This window comes from Orcinus orca, chromosome 2, assembly GCF_937001465.1.
Source record: "Orcinus orca chromosome 2, mOrcOrc1.1, whole genome shotgun sequence".
NCBI classification, from domain to species: Eukaryota; Metazoa; Chordata; class Mammalia; order Artiodactyla; family Delphinidae; genus Orcinus; species Orcinus orca.
This window is the reverse complement of record NC_064560.1, coordinates 78,453,353-78,476,903: the sequence shown is the minus strand read 5'-3', so window position 1 is coordinate 78,476,903 and position 23,551 is coordinate 78,453,353. Positions and strand designations below refer to the sequence as shown.

Genomic DNA, 23,551 nt, shown 5'->3' with positions numbered 1-23,551 from the left:
GAAGAATTTGGGTGCTGATAAAGAAACTTTTTTTTAATCAAAATGGTTTTGGTTCTTAATTTTGGCCATTTTGACTAAGTTACGGCTCAGCTCCATTGACCTCCTCAGGCATGCACGGGCACTACGCAGCAGGATATAGGATGTGTCTGTCTCTAGCGATCCTGGAATTTCAACATCCATCTTACGAACAGTGCGTTTATACAAAGCACCAGTGAGAAAAGTGGGTGGAGGAGGCTTTTAGATATTACTGGGTTCAGCAGCTGAACAAATTAGAAGACAGGAAACAAGGAAGTTTTTCCCTAAAGCTGACCAAGGAGATGCCCCCCCGTGGCTTTGCCCCACCCGCCACACAAACAGATCCACTCTGCTCGCAGGTTCTGCAGTTTCGCCAGATTTTCCACAGTGTCTGAAGTTTCGCCCATTAGATACACGTATGCATCCGTTTATGTTACAGGCACCCTCTGCGCACACTGGCTGCTCCACCTGGATGGAGCTGGAGCCTGTGCGGTCACCACCTCCCTCCAATCCAAGCCCATCCCTGCTGACCTCAGGGCTCGTCCCCACGCCTGTGCCCTGGAGAGGGCTTGGGAACAGTGGGTTCTGGGGGAGTGAGGCGACCTCAGGACACATGCACATGTGGCCGGGGGGGAAATGGCAGGGGAATGTTGGCCCACATTTATTACCAAACCCTGGAGCACAATCAATGCAGAAGCTGGAACTCACTGAATGTGCCAGTGCTGGGCCTCAAGGGTCCCCAATAAGCACTGTCACCAACTCTCCTGATCCGGGAGAAGAGCATCCCATTTAAAAAAAATACTATTTTTAATGCTTATGTATGCTTTGCCTTGTTCCAAGAAAGATTTGAGGCAGCTCACAAAAACATTCTTGGCGCAAAAGAAGATGAAAATGAGGAAATCATGGTGGTGGACAGAAGCGAGGGCAGAACAATCCAGACACTGTTGAGGAAGTCCGGGCCGTCTGCAGGAGGTGGGTGAGTGTCAGGCTCAGAAAGTCCTGCCACCAAGGCCGGCAGTAGCCCCAGGGTGTGGGATGCCATCTGGCCCTTTGCAAGCGTGTAGGAGGTGCCTTCGGCTGTCACAGTGACCAAGGGTAAATGGCATGGACACTCATAGAGGGATGCGGAGATGCCCCCCTCCCCCGACAATCCTGCACAACTAATGCCCTATGTCAAATGCTGACAGTGGCCCAGGGACACCCCCAGGCTATAAAACAAGCCAACTGCTCCAGACCCATCCCAGTCCTGATTCTAAGGCCTGGTTCTCCTGTAAGAGCTCACTGAGAGGGCGCCAACGACAGAGGAAGAAAATCCCCAGTGTGTGTGACACTGACACCCATTATGTGACAGAGGAAGAGACCCCCCCCAGTGGCTGCCTTCCTGAAACTCAGGAGCTCACTGCCTCGGGCACTTCTTAAACCTTCCTTCCTTGATGGCAAGGCGCCTGAGTGACAGAGACAGGCAGCTCAGTGTCAGGAGAACAAGGTGTGGGCTAGCCCACTGCCCTGCCAGACACCTCCTGATCCCCGAGGGCTCATGCTCCTTTCTGTCCCCTGGCGTTGGCACCCCCGCATCCTCTGCACAGACCCGGAGGGGGACAGAGGTTGGAAACCCCTGACAGGGTCTGAACTTTCCGGCCACAAGGCTATCGGTGGGTATAGGTGGTGGGACCCTGCTCCCCTTCCTACTTCTCGCTCCCCACAGGGCCAGCATTTCTGAGCTGTGGTCGATGCTCCTCCAAGGCAGAATTCAGTCACAGAAGACCTGACACTGAACTCAGAAACACCTCTGAGGAGAGAAATTCCTGAGCCACATGCTGGGGTCAGGTCATTACTGCTGCTGTGTTAGAATGAGAGCAACAGCTGGGTAAATGCTGACAGTCAGCCAGTCCCAAGTGTTCCTAGTGACTTTAAAGGGACTCCAAATCTACAAATTGTGCCGTGGAAATCAGAGTCATAAAACTGGGTCCTGTTTCCCATAGCCACAGGCCGGTTATGTTCTCAGGGGGACTGGGGTCCTCTCAGACCCTCAGTCCCCCATCCATCCATCAGCCTGGCCTGATGGAGGGGATGCAGGTGCTCGAAGGCCTGGAGGGCCGGCATGGGAAGCACCACAGGACATGGTACCTGGGACCCTGGACACACCAGGTCACTTACGAGCTCGGAGAAGCCTCGGACCACCTGGCGCCGTTTCAGGTTGGTCTCTCCATCCAGGTTGGCCATCTCGATGTGGCACAGCCCGTCGGGGTCACTCGAACAGAGCAGCAGGATGTCTGCAGGGATGATCTCGTTGCAGCGAAGACGCACAAAGTCTCCCACGCGGATTTCTTTCCAGAATCGGTTCACGTACTGCTTTTCTTCCCTGGTAAAGAGACAGCCATTAACAAGTCTGGAGGAGATTGATGGAGGCCAAATCTGGGTGATGGGCACATGCAGCTCATTGAACACATCATGCCACTTTCTGGTATGCTGAAATTTTCCATAATAGCAAGCATTTAAAAGAAGATTCCTAAAGGCCACATATAGTGAAACTCCAGTAATATGAAATATCTAGAACAGGCAAATCCATGGCAATAGAAGGTGAATTCGTGGCTGCCAGAGCCTGAGGGGAGGGGAGATGGGATGGGGAGAAATTGTTTCCTGGGCACAGGTTTCCATTTGGGGTGATTAAAATGTTCTGGAACTAGGTAGTGGTGATGGTTACACTAAATGCCACTGAATTGTCCCCTTTAAAATGGCTACGCTTTCCACTCCTAGGTATATACCCCAAAGAATTAAAAGCAGGGACTCTAATGTATATTTGCCTACCCATGTTCATAACAGCATTACTCCCAATAGCCCAAAAGTGGAAACAACCCAAATGCCCAACAATAGATGGATAAGCAAAATGTCGTATATTCATACAGTGGAATATGATTCAGCCATGAAAAGGAAGGAAATTCTGACACATGTTACAACATGGATGAACTCAGAGGACATTATGCTAAGTGAAATAAGCCAGTCACAACAGGACAAACACTGTACGATTTCACTCTTATGAGGTCCCTACAATAGACAAATTCATAGAGACAGCTAGCAGAACCTCTGTACCTTCTGCAGGATGGAGATCACAGCAGATGTATCCTCTCCACGACGCTCAAGATGAAGTAGATAATCACTCAAAACAGTGCCTGCCACAGTCAGCTTTCAACCCTTGATAGTTACTATTGATTAATAGGTAGTAGGATGAAAACATGGGTAGATTTCCGCTTTAGATTTTTTTTTTTACTCTGGAAAGATGGGCTCATTAATCCTACAAATGGCATTTTTAAGAGCTCCTTGGAGGCAGTTTTGTCCAGTTTTATAAATAAGCAAAGGAACAAGACTTTATCTCAACATGACATTCTACATGAGAAAACTGCATGAAAAAATCCTCTGGGTTATGTTGTTAGGAAAATAAAAAGCCCTAAAACACACTTCACTTTCACCATCACCTTCTCACTGGCCCCCCACACTTCCTCGCCTGAGCTCCCGGAGAACAATTCAGCAGCGAGTCTGAGTCTCACCTGACTCCTGAGCGCTGGGTGATGAGTCCTGAGTGTCAGACCTCTATTTTATTCCACACTGTGGATCTGAGGGAACCCACGGCAGACTTCCAGGGGCTCCTAGCATCAGCTGCCCCAGGTGCTGAAAAGAGAAGTAGCCCCTTCCACTATAAGCCTCTATTTACTTGCATTCCTCTGTTTCAAGATACACCGTAGTTTGGTCGCTATAGGGCCAACAAAGATAAATTAGATACAACTTTGTCCTCAAAAATAAATTCAAGGCGAGACCAAAGCACTAGATAGCACCCCCTGGGGGCTATAGAATCAAGCCCCCAATGTGAGCACAAAGGTATTCTTCTGGACCCAACCCTCCCTGCAAGGCCAGGGTGCTGTTCAGGTGAGGCATCCTTTTCCAGCTGTGACAAGTCCCCCGGCTCCGGCCCAAGGGCGCTGCCCGCTCACTGTCACAGTCTGACTTCTTCCCAGTGGACAGACAGCCTTGATGAGTGACAAATGAAACATCACTTAACTATGTTCCTATTTCCTCTTCTGAAGATCAAACCTTGACTTTCTATCATTGCAACATTAGCTCTTTAGTCTTTCTTCCTTATCAGGACACTTTGTTGGCTTCTCACAGAAAGTACAGAGGAATTTGAAAGGCCCTGTCCTTTCCAGAAGAAAGTTTCCAAAAGCTAATTTGCTGTGCGGTCACTGAGGTGGGCAATGCATGCTGACAGTGAGCTGGACAGGCCCCAGTGTGACAGCAGCTGCCAGGAGACCGGTGGTCCTACACTGGCCCTGGGGACAGGCAGGAGGCGGGGATGACCGGGCCAGAGGAGGCAGGGCGTGACACTGTCTGGGTTGTTTATCTTGACTACATTCCATTTACAGAACTCATCAAAAATAAAGTCAGTTTCCATCTGCCTTGAAATCTTAGAACATTAGCTTGCCCACTCCAGCAGAGCACGTATTGAAAACAGTTAACTTTGATGGAGGCATTTGAGCCCGAAGGAGACCCCCGCACAGGCCCCTGTAAACACAGAGCAATGGATGAGGAGACCTCGGTGACCGACCGTCCTGGCAGGAAGACCCGTCCCAGCCATGGAAAGCAAAGGGAGCTGCAGCAGAGCAGCTCCAGGATGCCTGAAAGAGAAAGGCCCTGCAGCTCACAGGAACTCCTAAAGCAGCAGGACCCTTAAAACCCAGACTCAGGAGTCACTTGTGGAAGAACAGCATCACAGAACCCCTTCATCACCTCGACAGACAGACAAAAATTCCTCATTGAAGCCCCACAGTCCGGTTGACTGTTCCAGCGGGAGCTCCAGCACTGAGTGTGGACCCTACACTGACCCGGCAACACCCCTGCCTGGCCTGCGTTACTCTTATTTTTATTATATGTATACCATATACATTATATAGTAACATATACTATATAACTTATATATAATATATTACATTTTACATGTGTATGTCTATACATATATAACAGATACATTACATATAACATACATATTAGATATAAGTTGTCCTCCTTTTCTCAGCAACTGTATTTGGACATAAGGTCTTTAAAGAGGTGACTGAGTCAAAATGAGGTCATAGGGTGGGGCCCTGATCCTTATAAGGAGAGGGAGAGACACCAGGGATGTGTGTGCACAGAGGAAGACCATGTGAGGACACAGGGAGAAGACGGCTATCAGCAAGCCAAGGAGAGAGGCCCCCAGAGACACCAGTCCTGTCAATGCCTTGATCTTGGACATCCTGCCTCCAGACTGTGAGACAATAAACTTCTGTTGTTTAAGCCGCCCAGTCTGTGGTGCTGTCACAGCAGCCAGAGCAGACTAGCACCCCATAACTTCAATTTCCATGACTCCAGCTGGAAGGGGCGGCTCCCAGCCTGCAGGGATGGGAAGGGGGAGAGCAGCAGAGGACCAGGTGACAGAGGGCATCACACCAGGAGACACTTCCACAGGCTTGTGTACCACATGCCCCCGTGTCTGTGCACAGGAAAAGCACCGCAGAGAAAACATGTAAGTCCCACTAACACCATACGGCAACACTGGCCTCCTAAGAACACTGATTTTAGAAGCAGCAGGTAAACAATTTAGGACCGGCTTCTGTTTCCTCAGGTCACAGTGGATGCAGGTTAGGGTGGACAGGACACATGACCCCTCCTCTCCATAGGAAAAGTCTCAGGAGTGTATGCCACCTGTGGCCTCCCTGCAAACTCCAGAATTCTAACTTGCACCAGGCAGGTGCCTGCACTCCTCCAGGGACCAGGGGATCCACCTGAGATGCAAGGTTTAAAATCACCCAGTCCTCAACACTATGCATTTGTTTCCAGCAATTTTAGGAAGTGGCACTGTGTAGTTTGCCCCTGAGATATTCCTTCTAAGCACAGGTGCTGCCCCATGTGGTGGCAGGATTCTGAGACATCCCCTAGATCCCCAGCCCTGGTGTGCAAGTCCCTGCCAGCGCCCCACCCCCGGCCCCCAAGTAAAGTGGGGGCTGTGAATGTGGGAGGAGTCACTCCTGCAGGTGTAATGAAGGTGACCAGTCAGTGGGCTACGAGCTAATCATCAGGTGGGCCTGATGGAGCCACAGGAGCCCTGTAAACCGGGCCTAAACCAGAGACAGTAAGTCAGACACTAAAGTGTAGAGAGCAATGGAAGGGCCTCATGAACAGGGCCAGGAGCTGAGAGTGGCCCTGGCCGTCAGCCAGCAAGAGCACGGGGCCCCAGGCCTACCAGCACCAGAGCTGAATTCCACCAAGAACCTGAATGAGCCTGGAAGAGGACGAGACCACAGCCAGGCCAACGCCTGGACTGCAGCGGGTGACACCCAGGGCAGAGCACCCAGCCAACCTGCACCTGCATGCCTGCTCCCTGAAGCTGTGACAGCACACATCTGAGTTGTCTCCAGCTGCTGAGTTTATATTAACTCATCACACAGCAGTAGAAAACTAATATGCACAATTCCCTTCTTCTGCACAGAAGCAGGAGTCAGAGGCAGCTCAGTCCTCTCAGGGCACAGCAACTGGAAAACTCCCACTCAGCTTTAGAATATGCATACCGAGAAAAGACTACCTCATAGGAAAAGAACGCAGAGCAAGACTGGTTAAAATCCAAACACACTTCCCTCTCCTCACAAAGTGGGAGCCCGACAGTAGGTATGCATAACATATTAAAATGTGGGGAAACCTGAAAATGTGTAGTCTTGAAATATGGGCCACATCATACATATTACAAGCATGGAGCATGGACCCTCCAAGAGAATGACAACCGCCCTTGCAATCAGCCATCACCGAGTACCCTGCTCAGGTGTCCTGAGAGGTCTGCCCCAGAGTGTTGATCCAAGAGGTCAAGGGTCATTGGTGGAAAAAAGTGTGATTCTTCTGAGATGGGGGCGGGGGTGGGGGAGGGGTCCAAGCTGAAAGGGGTCCTGATAAAAACGCCTTCTGTTCAGAAGAACCCTTAGGAGGCCACAGGCAAAAACATGTCTTTTCTAGGGAAGCACTGCCACCAGTTTTTCTGCGCCAAACCCCTCACCTCTTGGCCTGTTGTTTGCTCAACTGTAAAGCCAGAGTGTTAAATATATAATTTCCAAGATCTGTTCTTAGGCCAAAAGAGGCTTCTAATGATTAGCTTTCCTCTTCTGGGAAAATCAATTAACACAATTTATAATTAGTCCTGCTGAGCTTTGAAGTTCTTATCTGAGCCTTTTTTGTGCAAAACAGCACAATGTGGGGGGTGAAGGAATAAGGAAATATTAGAGTGACTAGTGACAAATTTTATTTAAAGACAAGCAGTAAACAAAATTTTAAGATCCCTTAATTCATCATTTTTGGTCAGTTGTTTAGGCTGACAAACTATTTATTTGTACTAGTTATGTTTTTTGGTGTTTTTTTTTTTTTGCCGTACGCGGGCCTCGCACTGTTGTGGCCTCTCCCGTTGCAGAGCACAGGCTCAGCGGCCATGGCTCACGGGCCCAGCCGCTCCGCGGCATGTGGGATCTTCCCGGACCCGGGCACGAAGCTGTGTCCCCTGCATCGGCAGGCGGACTCTCAACCACTGCGCCACCAGGGAAGCCCACTAGTTATGTTTTTAAAGTTACTAAGTAAACAATTCCAATAAGAGGAGGTAAGCTGGCTTATGGAATTTACAGGAATTATTTTAAGCAGTTGAAAGCAGGTTCTTCCTGAAGATCACTATGTTACTTTCATGTAGCTCTTCATGAATGGTTCAAGGACTCCTGCTCAGAACTGTTCTGTTAATGATTTATTTTTTGAAATGCATCAGAATTCCCACCAGTTCAGCCTCACTCATGATCCCTCTCCAGTGTTGAAACTGTCTCTGCAATGGCTAAGGGTTTTCAACAATGTATTTATAAATCTCTCCAATTGTATTGGGGGGAAAAACAAATCTGATTCCATACTGGATCTGTTTCTTTAACTTCTGTATTCTATTGCTTTTGCTTTAAGTTAATCACTAAAGGGACATTGCCTTTAAGCATAAATTATACATAATGGCCCATCTCTGGGAACCGTGCCTCCCAGGTAATGAGCCTTAAGCTAAAATACCTTTGTTTAGCTCACAGGAAACATCCTGACCAGGCCCACCTGTGAATGACTACAGGGAGGAGAAATTAACACATCCCCTCTGGAGGCTGACCAGAACCAGGAAATGTTTGACTTTACTTCCCCTTTTAGTATAAAAGAAGTCTGAATTTTAACTCAGGCAAGATGGTTCTTTGGGGCAGGAGTCCATCACCTTCATGATCTGCTGGCTTTCCAAATAACGTCACTACTCCTTGCTCCAGCAACTCATCTCTCAATTTACTGGCCTGTCCTGTCGTGCAGCAAGCATTATGAACTTGGACTCAGTAACACGATGTGGCCAAGGTATAAAACCAAACAAACAGATAAAGTTTTTTTTTTAAAAAAAAAAAAGGCATTGCAGAATTGAGTGAATTTTACTTTCATCTTCAGTGCGTTGTTATCAAATAAATTTTCATTTAGGTTCTTGGATTACCATTTTCCCAAACAGCAAAAGAAAATTTTTTTAAGGTGACAACAGATTCCAAATTTGAGAAACCATTTAACATCCCTGGTGACCCACTGCCCCTCCTTGTACAAGGACAGTCCCAACAATAATTGGGCTGTCACTGTCCCTGATCTCCAACCTGATTTATGGAGTCATGAACGTAAGAGTCCTCCTGCCAGAAGGAAGGAGGGAGAGGAAGATGCACACCCATTTTTGACTCCACCCACAGCAGGTGACTCCTCCCTTGTAATGTGACACGACCATTCCAGTTTAGTGACCAGGAGGCAGGCTGCCCACAGTTCTAAATGTATCCATGAAATGCCCATGTCACATGCATGGAACCAGCGTCCCAGGGCATCTTGCTGTTGGAGATGCTTGCCTCTTCCATTTCTCAGTAATTTAGGAAATGAATGAGAGATTGAAATGCTTATAACTTGGATACATATTTGATTTTCTGGCCCTTACATTATCTAACAACTTTACGTGGCCATATTTTACCATCTACTTTCTCATGTTCCAAAAATGCTCCCTTTAATTCAATTGCATATAAGTTTCACAACCACACACAGGAACTCCCCAAAGCCCTCCCACCATTCACCATGCCCACACCCTGCTCAGGTGCTGGCAACGTGTGTGCAGGGGTAAACAGGGCACATCTCACTCACCTCCCTTGATTTTTCCCTCCCTTAAACTTGTCTCTCCCCCAACAAGACCAACAAAGGAGTGTGTCTTGGGTTTGGATGGGCAGGAAAGAATGAGAAAGAGAAAGAAGAGATGGAGGGTTTTTAAGGTTTGAGCAAATCCACTTGAAAACATGGCATTAAAGATGAAAGTACAATTCCCTCACTTATGTTTTAAGTACAATTCAGGGCTGAGAAGAACACTTGTTTTGATTAGGCAGTCAGGGAGTGCCTCCTGGAAGAGGGGGCATCTGACTTTAGCTCCTGAAGGATGAAAAAAATCTTAGCCTAACCCATACCCCACCCACCCCAAGGAGACTACTTATACTAAAGAGTGGAATTTAGGGAGAGGCTAAAAGGGCAGTGCCCAAACCAGAGCTTAGGCAGGACACAGCAAAAGAGATCAGGAGACTCAGACACAGAAACAGAAACGAAAGACCAGGCGTGGGAGTTTGAATGTACAATCGATGTGACTGAACTCCATGAATGATTAGATGAGTCAGGCACGGGGTGCCCAGGTCTCCAGCCCTGGTGGCTGGAATGTGGGAGCCACTGACCTCACCCAGAAGTGGGTGTGCTGTGGGATGGAACAGAGTCCAGTTGTGAGCAATTCTGAGTCCAAGGTGCTGGTGGGCGTATGGGGTGGGAGATGCTTCCAAGACCAAGAGAGATAAAGATAGGCACTCAGGGTTCACACATGGAGGCGACAGGATGCTGACCATGGGCACTGTCATGGTGATTACCAGGGAGAGAGCTAGCTAGACGGAAACAGCGTGAGCTCGGACAGAGGCAACGAGGGAGGGAATGCGGAGGAGGGGAAGTCGGTGGGGGTGGCTGGGCAGGCAGGCGGGGCAGAGAGTGGAGGCTGGGAGCCCAGGATGAAGATGTGCCCAAGGCCTCGTGGTGCCCGCTCACCACCACAGGCAGGAGTCCAGGGGCCACACTTTCCACTGCCAAGTGATCACATCTGGACAAACAGTCATGGAATGTGAGCTCACAGTCACTGTATTTTTATTTCCTTTTGTGGGGCCTCAAACTTCAGTGGCACAAACCTGAATACGGCACACCTGTTAAGATCAATGGTCACTTTTCCAAACACTCCTAGCCCCTCTTCCTCCCCCTCCAGACCTGTTTTCCACTCTAGCACATTTCCTGCCTGACTAAGGGAGAGTTCAGTCTCTTGAAAGACGGGGAAATGTTTTCCAGGAGTGGGCCACCTGCACAAGGTTCACGAATGCTTAACGGCTTGGGACAAGGCTTTCAGCCCACGCCAGCTGGAGGCTGACACCAAATCCCCGTCAGCGCCCACACATCAGTATCATCTTAATAATCAGAGCAACAGAACAGTAGGTACGTCCCCCCACTAAGTGCAGCCCTCATATGGAGCAGGCAGCATGCAGAGTGCTTACACACAGTCCTCACACTACATTCTCACTTACGGATGGACAGACTGACCTGTCCAAAGTCACACCCAGAAAGGGGCACAGCGAGGACCAAATCTGTCTGACTCCGGGGCCCATGAAGCCCTGGGGGAGGTCTGGTTTTGAAAGTATTATACATTTTACATTTAATTTGTGGTTTGTAATTAAAGCAAGAGCTGAGATTTTGTTTTCTTAACTTAGAAAGATGGTGTGATTGTTCAGAACAGTTAAGTGAATGGGGTACCTGTATGGGCAGCGCTGTGTAGAATCAAAGAGAAAATAAGACCGCATGGTTAGCAACATTCCATACAACGTCTCTGACATGGAACAATTTTCCCTATAAAGAGAAAGCTCTTTCCAAACATAAAATTGCTTCAGGTCTACCTGTCAGTTTATCACATCCCCTGTTGGTAAAACATCCGGATCCTGGATAAGAAAGGCAAGCTCCAAGTAAAGTGCTTCATTTACTAAACAGAAAAAAAGTTGGCCAGAAATATCGGGATGCATGCAGTTGAATGCATGTTCTTTCCTCCAAATGGTTCAAGATCGAGGTAGGGTCAAACATAAAGTATCTAGAAAGATCCACAAAACACATTTTTAAGAAAAAGAGAAGCCCAGAGAACTCACGAAACACGCAAACCGACTAGACTCAGGCCTCCCAAGCATGGCCCGAGTGAAGTACTCCTTTGGCCCTGCAAGGGGAGAGCTGCTCAACACTTTTTTAAGCTCTTTTAAGCAAACAGCACAAATGAGAAAACAGGATGCAGTGAGAGGCAAGCCCTAAATGGGAATGTGGCAGCAAGAGATCCAAGAATCTCGTGGAATAATCATTGTGGCAAGGCCTGATGCCTTAGGGATGAGAAAACCCTTCATGGATTCATTATTCAGATGGTGGACAAATGAAGGAGTATGTGGGGATGAAGAGAGTGAGAGACAGAGATGGACAATTTTCACAACATTTTAAAAAGACCCATAGAGACTCTGAAACTACCCCAAATTTAATATACACTCATTATGAGACAGGCCTGGGACCTGGGACCCTTTGCTGCAGCGTTGCGATGCCTGCACCTGGACAAACCTCTCCTCTAGCTACAAAATACAAAACTATAATGAACTAAAAATAACTGCATGTATGTACAGTTGGGGCAAATTCTGGACAACAAGATACAAAGAGACAAAAAAACCCAACTGCCACTTCTGAAGAGCCGGGAACAAAAACAGGGGGTCAGGAGCAACAGCAGGGTGCTGCGCATGCCCCCTGCACACACCACCACCAAGGGGGTGGGCAGATCACCTAAGCCACCCCTCCGGCCCGACCCCTGGACACACCCCCACCCTCACCCCATATAAGGAATCAGCTCAACCCTCCCCTCAGGGAGCAAACAAGGGAATCTGTTACTTGTTTTAGCTCCCTCCTGCTGCAGCAGGAGTCCCAATAAAGCCTTGCCTGAATTTCTTGTCTGGCCTCTGATCAATTTCTATGATCAATTTCTATGATCAATTTCTATATTGATTAAGGAGGCCAAGAACCCTGGTCCCTAGCAATTACACAACAGGCAAAGAAGGGAAAAGCCCAGAATGAGAGAGATAATGGCTTTAAAGCAGGGTTTCTCAGCCTCAGCAACGTTGGGGCCAGATCGTTTTTTTTTTTGCAGAGGGCTATCTGCACTGTGGGACTTGGGCAGCACCAAGCCCCCACCCAAGAGGGGCAGTAGCCCCTCCCCACAAATCCTACCAGCCAAGTTCCTTCTGGGGGCAAAGTCGCTCCAGGTGGAGGACCACCACTTCAGAGCACCCAGGATGGACATTCAGGAACGTGGGTTATTAAGTAACCTTTACAGAAACAACATATTTTAAAAATTATGTGGGTGAGAACTCAGCACTGAAACAGAAATGGCAAAATCTGCAGCAGGCACCAGACCCAAATCTGTTGCATAATGTCCAGAATGCGTCTCCTTTCCACCCTAAACTGAAACAGCTGCTCCTTCGGTGAGACACGCTAATGGATTCGGAATCTCATACTAAACATCAGAGCATGCTGGCGGTACTCGCCCCGGATTACAGGGCCTCTGTCTTCTTTAGAATGAAGATTGGATGCTGACTTTGCCAGCCCACACTGGACTATGCTGGGACCACACAATTATTCACTGCAAGGCCACACTGCATACCCAGAAGAAAGGAATTTTCCCCAGGAGCTGTACTAGCTTGTGACAGCAAAATGACACCTAAAGGAACATGACCAATTAGAAACTTCTTGGTGAGTTATAAAACTTTTGTTTTTGGACAAATCATTTCTACAGCAGTCTTTTCTGAGTTTCATGGGACAGTCTCAAAATAGCTCACCAGACATCAGGATGCGGGGATCAGACTCTTTATCCCAATAATAGTACTGCCCATTTGTAAAGCATGTAAAACACTTTGGGGGCACTTTTAGAGTTTTCAAGTTAATTTCTTCTACATTCACTGGTTGGTATGACATTCTCATGAAACAGGCAGGATGACTCACATTTCAAGCAATGCCTTAAAGCTGGGAGAGGTCTTGTGTTTTTAACAATTTTTCCTAAGTGGCTGCAACAATACATACTTCTCCTTTGGTACCTAAGAGTACCTGCCTGCCCTGTTTCTGCAAACAGTAAGTGCTTCTTTCTTTTCTCTCCTTGCCACCTGATAGGCAGACAGGACACCTTACCTTTTTATTGCTCCTGCCTGACTCCCAGGCCATTTAACCTGTTCTTCTGGGAATAAACTGCCTATTTTCCCACTGTTTTTCCTATCGTATTGTTTACTTCCTTCTGGACAACTTAATTTGTGAGAGCTTTTATATTAAAAATATTAATCCTATTTATTTTACCTTGAAAATATTTTTCTCTAAAGAATTATGTTTTTTAATGTTTGCTTATAGTATATTTTTGTCATATAACAGTTTTAAATTTTTCTATAGTTAAATATGTGTGAGTTTTCTAGGCCTGGCTAAGAAAGTCCCCTGTGCCCCTAGACTGGATGTTTACTTCTTTGTTTTTTGTTGGGGAGTGCAGCATTCTTTTCTTTTTTAGTATTCAAGTGTTCAAATGAACTGATATTCATTTTTATATAATACAACCTGAGGGTCCAAGGCTGTTTCCTCCAGACAGCCAATTGTATAAACACTGTTTATTAAATAATCCTTTCCCCACGGAACTTAAGTACCCACTCTAAAATTCTCATATATAATATCATGTATTTGGGGTTTATCATGTCTTTCTCCATGTCCACACTCTGACCCTGGGATCCACTGCACAGTGTGCTGGATCAGCCCCATCACTGGGAGCCCCCAACCCCGGGTGGAGGCAGCCCCCTAGCAGGGCCCCGGCTGGCACTCTGGGTGACACGGGGTGCTTCCTGCTGCCACCTCTGCACCCCTGCGAGTCACAGTCAACTTCATGCTGCAGCCCTGGTTCCACTAACTGTACGAAAAGTCCCTCCTGTTTGACCTTTTCAAAAATGTCTTGGCTATACTGGGGCATTATAAACTCTAAGGCCATTTTATTCAATTCCAAGAGAACCTTGCAGGCAGAACCACAGAAACACATGCACCCTCTTCTTGGAGAACTCACTCTCCCACCCACAGCCACAGGAAGCCTCCTGCTGGCTTACATCCTTCAAAGAGATACTGCAGTTTTCTTCATGCAGGTTTTGAGCCCTTCTTGTTCAATTCACTCCTAGGTATTTTATAGTATTTGTTCCTGTTTTCAGCACTATCCTCCCCACTTCCCCTCTGGGTGCTCACTGCTCCCTGAGTTACTGTGAGTCATTCTTTATGGTCCCAAGCCTTCCTCAGCAGCTGTTTCTCTGGGCATGAGTTCTCTCTGCTTAAACCATTTTCCTTTCCCTGGTGGCCAGGCCCCTTTGAAGGAATGGTTACTATTCTTGGTTAGCACGTTTGGTTAGCTCTGCTTGGTTAGCTCTGCTTTCTAAAATGATGGCAGGTGCCCGCCTTACGGAAAGTGAAGCGGCCCCCAAGAGAGCAGTGAGCATGAAGTTCATCCGGGCTCCCACTGGCAGCCTCTCCCAGCCTCAGGGGCAAATGAAAAGCACCCCGGAGGCCAGAGTGTCAGGTCACCCTTGCATGCACCAACGGCCACCTTCCCCACTGAAGGCCCACAGCCCTCTGCAGGCCCAGGCTTTCTCCAAGACACTCTCCTTTGTGGCACCCACCCCAGTGCTGTTCTCCGAGTGCCTGTGGCCTATGCAGGAGCCTGAGCCAGTGCTCTGTACGGACCCAGATGGACCAAGGTCAGTCCAGATGTACAGAGACCTGTGGCCACTGCTCCAGCATGCAGGTTGGAGAGGAGAAAGGTTCAGGCCCCCATTTCCCCAGAGCCCCCTGCTTCCTCTGAATCTGAATTTTGAAAGTGAGAAGGCTTCATTGATGACAAGGTCCCTTCCTCTCATTTGACATTCTGAGGGGACTAAGGGCCAGAGAAGTAGACGGATTTTCCCACTCGGTGGGGGTGATGGTCTGCTCCCACTGCACTACCAGGAGTCTTCCCGAGGCTCACTGAAAAGCACTGACCTTTGGGTCACTCTCTGACTAATCCACGCTGGGTTCCTCCTGGCCAACCAGAATGAGGAATCACGCATGCAACCTATTCTCTATGTAAAGTTCTCTAAAAAATTCACCGCAATAACATTTCTCCATAACTGATTTATTGCAAATGTCCCTCAGTCATGACAAGCACGGTGAACGACGTCAAACAAGCCCTGTCCTTCAGAAGATTCAGCCCCTGGAACGGAAGGGATGTTAAAATATGGATCAAACTATGCTCTGGCGACATGATTTCTTTTGAAGCAGTTTGTGTGGGGACGTAAGACACCTCTGGAATTCACAGCTTGGGAGTCCAATCCCAATTTTCTCCAGTAAAGCAGTAACGGCAACAGTAACCTCAGGAAACTGATTTCACCCAATAATTTTCTGAGAACGGTCAACAATGCTGGAATTCAGAACTGACTTAACCCCCTTCTTGGGTAAAGACATGGTGAGTTCGGCCATGCTGTTGATGGTCCCCTTCTCCTTGTGCCACGGCTGCCAGACCCCACAGGCCACCGCAGAGTCACTGTCACCAGTCATGTTTGCAGTGCCCTGTGAGGGAGTGCCGTGCCACTCCCACTTTAAGGATGAAGATGCTGAGGACCAGAGGGGGTTAAACCTATGCCCTGACTCACGGCTGGAAGAGAGGAGAGCTGCTCCAAAAACACGCATAGAAGGAAGGCCTTCTACGTCTACGAATGTAACCCATGCTTTCCAATTTTAGATTATTGGGGGCAAAAATGCTAAGAAATGGGAATGGCTAAATTATAGATGTTTTCGCCTATCTTTATTTAGAAAAAAAAATTTCTTTTTCTTCTTGGGGGAATCAAGCAGGTTACAGTAAGTTACATTCAAAGAATCTTTTGTCACTACACAAATGTGCAAAGTTAAGAAGCACACCGCTTCGGAGGAACTGAATCAGCCAGGGGTTCCCACCATCCCAGCACCAAATCGCCGTCATACTGCGGAGCCCACCTCATGAGGCCTGGGTGCCATAGACGTGACTGTCACACAGGCCCCACTGTGGGAAGGCCTGCCGACTGGTCACCCCTGGCCCAATTCTAAACCCGTAACAATGACGACTTTGGGATTTCAACGTAGCTTCTTGAGATGAGGGAGAGACAGACTCTTCCGTCAATCCACTTCAGTGATTTGGGGTTGAAAGTGCTTGTAAATAGGAACAAAAATTTTTTTAATGTTTTTGGGTTTCTGCTTATGCCTCTAACAATCTAAATACCGTTGAATTTGATTCCTGATTTTGGTTTTAGCAATATGTTATTATCTTTACCACTATTAATAGTAATACTTATTTTCCCAAAGACTGCCAGGTAGGTACCAGCACTAAAATTACTGCCTGGAAATATTTCTTGAGACATGTTATTCCTTAACTGACGTAGTGTGTCATGAAATCCGCTGGGAAAAATTTGACCTGTGAAAAGGGTTTGTTTCACAGCCAAAGCACAGGTGCTGAGTGTCACAGTCTCTTTCACCCACAGCTCTGTCATGACCCTGTGTGCACACACAGCCAGGGCCAGCACACGGGGGTTCCCATAGCAGGGAGCTGGCCAGGGAGCCTTTGTTCCTGCACAAGCTGAGTCTGGCCGACATCAGAGAGCACTCTCCCTTCTTCGGACCGCTCCGGTTCTTTCCACTAGGGATGTGCCCCTGTGGTCAGGCAGGCATCCTGGGCATGGCTGCAACCACAAGTGACCTGGACAGGTGTCCTCTGCCTGGAACTTGCCTGCTGCCCCCTGGGATGGGCCAACTGGGCCTCAGGACAATGCCCCCTGGGTGGAAATGGCAGCAGCAGTAATTCAAACTCGCCTTGAAAAGGCCTCTCACTCTTTCAGTGGCTCTTGAAACTTTAGTAACTTGGAAAGGTTATCTTTCAGAAAAGAATTCACAAAACACACACCTGTGTATATTAGGCTCCTCAGTGGCACAAGGAATCCCCCTGCTGCCAGGAAAGCTGGGACAGGCACCCCAGGCCCAGGACACACCTCTGAGCAGGTCACTGGCATGAAGAGGGGCCGACCTGCCGCCCGCATCTGTGGACATCCCGCAGCAAGGCCAAGGGTACAAGGAGGGCAGCACAGAACAGCGAGAAGATTCCAATCAGCAGGAGAAAAAAGGCTTTTTTACTTCCTGCAATATGTGATCCCAGTCTGGTGAGACAGCTTCCAGGTCTCCTGGGCCACCGGGGCTGGATGACAAACACCCAACAAGAGAACAGTCCTCAGATCATGGTGACAAAACCCGATTCTGCGGCTCTGGCTGCCACCCGCACTGGACACGCCCATAAAGGGCTTTCATCTGGACCCCCCAACAATGCAAACTGATCTAGGGTAGCGTAGAAAGTGTGTCAGGCAGCCCACTCTGGAACATTCGGGAGGCTTCCTACCCATCCTAATAAAATTCACTTTATTTCAAATACCAATACATGGCTAATTTTTTTAACATCTATTTCTCACCTTATTTTTTAGTTTTATTTTATTCCTAGTATTTCAACAACAGCAGAGCCTATGTGCTTATATAGAAATAAAGTCCACACATTTAATCTAACACCAGTATTTGAATAACTTTAGTGACAGCACTATCCTCATGCTGTCCCCCTTACAGAGGAGAGTTTGGGGCGTCATTCTGGGTGAAAGGAAAATGTATCTCCTCTTAGGTAACTAACTTGAACAAAAGAAAACTCTTTGGAGTGACAGTCTCTCCTCAGCTGGGGAAGGCAGTCCAGTGTGTGCCATGACCCCAGGGGGACAGAGATGCTTTGGGGAACCAGCCACATGTACTGCCCTCACACTGTCCTACACATTGGGATGTGAGGAAAATAAAAAATCATTTTCCTGTTTCAAGTCAGAACAGCAGCTCCCCAGGCCCCGGGTTCAACCCCAGGGTCAGCACTTCCAAGCTGTGCTGCCAGGCGTGTGTCTGAGCCTGTGTCCCCATCTGCAGAGTGGGGATAACAGTGACAATGCTTGTACCGTGGGGGTAGGGAATGGGTGCAGAGATGAGCTTGGCTGTGTACTCAGGGCTGCTGTGACGGGGTCTTGGGTGAGAGTCTCTGGCGGAAGGTGCCAACACGGAGCTTTGGAATGCTGACTCGTACTCACCTCCCAGACAGCCAACACCTCTCACCCTTAGTTCCCCAATCATCAGGCCTCAATGTGCTCATTTTGAAAATGGTTCAATCTGGCGTGGAACAGCTTGCTTTTAAGGAAATCACACCTTTCCGCTCTATAAAGCACCTTGCCCCTGCCCCTTCTGCACCTACTGCTCACCAGGCTACTGTCCTTTTGCACCACCAGGTGGGAGGGGCACCTCGAGCCCCCATGGGGACCCCTCCTTGCTAATCTCTGAACCCAACATGCCTGACAGAACACAGAGGCCACGTGGCAGTATATCTCCGTTACTGGCGAGCAGTACCACTTGCCTTGGGCCAAAGGCTGAGAATCTCCCTGTGTTCCAAAGGGAAGGATCTCATGCACATTTTTATACCAACACAGGGAACACGTGCTCCACATGACGGGAGGGCACGTGGCCGACTCAGGCTAGTACCACACACAAAGCCATCTTTGTTCACCAGGGAGACTTTAAAAATTATTTTCCTGTTTCAAGTCAGTAAAATGTTGCTTTTGGGCCAAGACTTACTTGGGAACTCTCCAACTGGATGCTTGTCTTCTGAGAACAGAACAGAAATTGGGCAAAGTGCACCATGGAGACGTTGCATATGCCTGTCTCTGCAGTACAGACCGTGTTGTTTTAACGACGCAACACGGAGCTGGGCTTTCCTCCTTGAAAACTGAAACCACCAGGCTGGGAAATATGGAGGCAACTTCTCTCAGACCCACAGGCCTCCCTCACTGAAGCTGGGGCCACGTGGATGCACTGAGTCAGAGTCTGGGACTATGGACCAGCTCCCTCTGGCAGCAGTAACAGATTACCACGAGCGAAGCTTAAAGCCACACAAATTTATCATGTTATAGTCCTGGGGGTCAGAATCCCAACATTGGCCTCACTGAGCTAAAATCTAGGTGTCAGCAGGGCCGCATCCCTTTCTGGGGGCTCCAGGGGCAAACCCGTCTCCCTGCCTTTTCCAGTTTCCAAGGCCAGCCCCCTCCTCCACCTTCAAGGCCAACGTTGCGTCAGGCCTCTCTCACTGAGCTCCAACTCTCTGGCTCTCTCCTGATTTTTTTTCTTCCACCTTAGGATCCCTGGGATTATAATGGGCCCACCTAGAAAAGCCAAGATAATCTCTTTATCTTAAGGTCATCTGATGAGCCACCTTAACTGTGCTTTTCCATGAAAATACTCCCAGGTTCTGAGTATTAGGAGGTGGACGTCTTTGGAGGACCATTATGCTGCCTAAAACAAATCATGAGCAGAAATCAGGTAAAAGTGCATTTTATATGTGAGGAGAGTGTGGCCAATATTCAGTGGGATGTGTCCTGAAGTCAGCTCCCACCTGGTGCCCTCATGGCCAAGGGACCCTTGTGAGGGGGGACGATTCCTGAAACAAGGCAAGACCCGGCCACAGGGACACATCCCCCTCTGACCCTGGACACAGCAGCCTAGGGTCTGAGGGGAGACAATGGTTCGTGGGAAGGTGGTCAGGTTGTGACTCTGTGGCCTGTGCTGGGTCCCCACTTACCATCCCTCAGGCACATCTGCCATGCAGTCCCCTAGGACCCCTGGATTACTCGTGACCTGCTGGGCACCTTCTTCCTTTCATTCACTCACTCATTCATTCATCCAGTGTCTGTTGGTTCTGCTGGGCTACATGCTAAGGGACGAGGCACGACAGGGAGCAAGGGGGCCTGTGATGCCCTCATGCCCTCTGGGCATCTGCAAGTTTCCTCTCTGCTTCTCAGACACAAGGACTGCATCACTAGAGCAACTCACCCACCATGGAGAGTTCTTTAAAGAGAGTGATGGAACCTACACAAGCAGCCCGAGCTGCTCTGCTTTAGTTAGTCCATGGGAACCAGGGTTTGGCCACTGCCGTTCTAACCCCTGGCGGGCAAAGTCCAGTCCCCATTCCCAAGGGCCCTTGTCACTAGCACCTGTTCCATAAGGATGTGACCCTCAGGTTCCGAAGTGCTGCCATCCTGCTTGTAAGGCCAAGATAGCCCACAGTGGACACACCAGCAGCACCTGCTAAACCCAACAGTGAATTCAGAAAGCCCAAGAATGAACCTCACTCAGTCTGGACCAAGCTGGGCAATTCCCAAACCTCCAGAGGCCTTGGCTTCTGCGAGCGTAGACTGGGAGCCACAGATCTGCCAGACGTGGGCTTGAGTACGCCTCAGTACCACCCACACTGCTGCTCTGTCTGCACACTGCCCTGCCACAAGATGTGTGCGAGTGGGAGGCGTGTGTGTGTGGTGTATGCACATGAGTGTGTGCGGTATGTCTGTAGGTGTGGGGGGGTGCACACACGTACACATGGATGGGTACACACAGATATACACATCAAGGACAACTGACACACGTGGAGGTCAAGTAGAAAGAGCCTGAGATCTAAGAAGATAGACATGTTCAATCAGCCTCCGGCATCCACTTAGTGTGCCTGGATAAGCCACCTAACTACTAGGAACATGAACGTAAGTCATCTTGTCTGGAAAACGTGGCTAATGACACAGGCGAGTCACCTCTCAGAACTGTGCTGGGAATCAAACCAATTTTATCCAGCATGCACCTTTGAATATTAAATATATAGAGTCAAATAAATGTTTGTTAAACAGCTGAATGAATAATATTATGTGGTATTTCCTTTAGAAGTATAAAATATTATAAAAATATCAGGAATTTTAAGTATTGGCTTTTTAGATTTGCTCAAATTGTAATACATCCTGGGTTTGGAAAACAGAAAGGTGGGAATGGAGGAAAAGTTAAAACCCTCTTTTGAAATCTTATAAGGCACACGCAGCAGGTGTGGCAAGCTAATGGTGATGCGGGAGAAGGTTCTGAGAGAACCAACCTCCACATCTACACACAGGCCCACAGGACCCTGCTGGATACCTGCTCAGCGATGCCTCTCCAGCTAGTTTAGAATGACTGGTTGAGTCCCTAGGACCCACAGGGCAGATGGAATCCACCAGGCCCAGCACACACTGGCCTCAGGGCCCCTGCTTCACCACCTTGAGTTCCTCCTGCTGTACAAGGGTCCAGATCCAGGAAAAGAGAGGCTGCCTCATTAAGAAACAGAAAGTCTTTTATCATAATCAATGTTTCAATAGTAGCATTCACCAAAAAGTGGGCCCACCCCCTGCATCACACTTAATACATATTTTTGTGCTATGTTTGAGTTCGAACAGCTGGCTATTTACAGATTTTGACTGGGAAAATAATGCATGAACATGTAAGAAAGTTCCAGATAAAAGTCGAAGTCTTGTAGCTCAACACCCGTGGGTTGTGTCCACTCTAGCACCACCTGGGCCCACAGGTTGGAGGCTTATGTGTCCCTTCTAGGGGCAGAACACAAGGAAATTCTAAATCCATGGGTTCAAAAAGGAAGGCTGGACTATTTTCCTTCCCAAAACTCACCTAGTTCTAGGAATTGGCAAACATTTCATAATTTGCTTCATGAAAACAAGTTTCTACCTTTACTAAAAAGAAAACGTGAAATTCCCATAATTCCCAGAGTCTGGAGGAAAAGGTATTTCAGAATCAAAGATGAAAAGCACATCTGCTAGTTATTTTGAATAGTCTTCCCAAGACATTTATCTTAATTCTTAGAAAAGCCCCTTATATTGCTTTGAGAAGAAGCAACTGCAAACTGCTAAACATAATTGTCTTCTAATTAATACAGAAGAAACAGCCGCCCTGACACACCTTCTGCTCTCCCTCCACCATGAATGCTCCCTGACCCCAAAGCAGGAGAAATTAAGGGCAGGCATGTGTTTTCTCCAGTGCATCTAAATGGCCCAGTTCTGACCACAGCCTACCCTTCAAGGCACCCATGTCTCCATCACACAGACTGCCTCCACCTCAGCTGGGAGCTCAGCTTTTCAGGAGCAACAAAAGCAAAGGAGAAGTGCTCAGGACTTTCAAAGAACGGCCACCTTGGGTGTGAGATCAGGAAGACACCCTTCACTCATTTCTTCATGCAGTGGAATCTTCACATATTTCAAGAATCAGCCCGAATGCCATCTTCTCTCCTCCGCTGAGCGCCTCTGAATGCTCAAGGGGACCAGATGCCCAGGCTCTGAGCACCTTCACCAGGGAGGGTGGGCAGGCAGCCTGCCCGCAGGCCTCCTCACCCACTCCACCAGGCCACACGCACAGGGTGCACACTGGCCTTCAGGCCGCCCATCCCCTCACCCTGCCCGTGGCCCGGCCTCCCACAGGTCAAGCTGGCTTTGCTGGCTGAATGGATGAATGCTTTGAGATTCTGGCGATGGTCAAACATTCCTTGTAGGGTGATGGTTTTAAATGAAGTCCTAATTAACCAAATATTTTAAAGAGAAAAACACTTTCGTTGGTGCCAGTTGGGACTCTGAAATGATGTCCTCACAAATTTTCTAACTATAGTGGAAGTGAAGGTAAAAAGTTCGACTGGGGCTTCCCTGGTGGCGCAGTGGTTGAGAGTCCGCCTGCCGATGCAGGGGACATGGGTCTGTGCCCCAGTCCTGGAAGATCCCACATGCCGCGGAGCAGCTAGGCCCGTGAGCCATGGCCGCTGAGCCTGCGTGTCCGGAGCCTGTGCTCCGCAACGGGAGAGGACACAACAGTGAGAGGCCCGCATACTGCAAAAAAAAAAAAAGTTTGACTGAATGATTTCTTTGAGGAAGATCACAGTAGAACATACCAGTAAGAAAAAAGGCAGTAAGTAATCACCATTTAAGTAATATTGAAAGTTAAATGTGTCCTATTTACTTTCACAAGTGCCAAATATATCAGCAGGCTGAAAGCACACAGCCCCCGATTTAACTGTTGGTTCCCATGCTGTACTACACAACAAGGCCCTTCATTTCACAGTATGAAAATAACACCACCATGAGTCACCACTGGGTAGCAAAGTTACTTCCCAGTTCTAGGGTTTGTTCTCACTGTTGCATTTGCTTTCTTCAAGGTCTCACTATGGCCTTACTGTGCTAGGGGAATATTGGATGAAGCAGCTAGGCATAAATTAATGGTTAAATGAGCAAAAACGGATGACAGGTTTCCCCCACTATCCAAAAGCAGAGTGTTTCTATGAAACTTTTCCTGACCTGAAATGGCATAAATGAAGAAGCAATTACCTTACAACACATCTGGCAAGGGATGCACAAAAATAAATCTAGATAAAGCACAGATGCTC

At 48.3% G+C, this 23,551-nt stretch overlaps 1 protein-coding gene across 2 annotated transcripts in view; it reads right to left on the bottom strand.

Moving 5' to 3' along the window:
- ATP10A (ATPase phospholipid transporting 10A (putative)) overlaps positions 1-23,551 on the bottom strand; it is a 181,275-nt gene that overhangs the window by 103,895 nt on the left and 53,829 nt on the right. For both annotated transcript variants that reach the window (XM_049706097.1, XM_004271676.4), the window contains one exon: positions 2,173-2,377. In XM_049706097.1, coding sequence (XP_049562054.1) covers positions 2,173-2,377 — 205 coding nt within the window. The remainder of the gene's footprint in view (positions 1-2,172; positions 2,378-23,551) is intronic.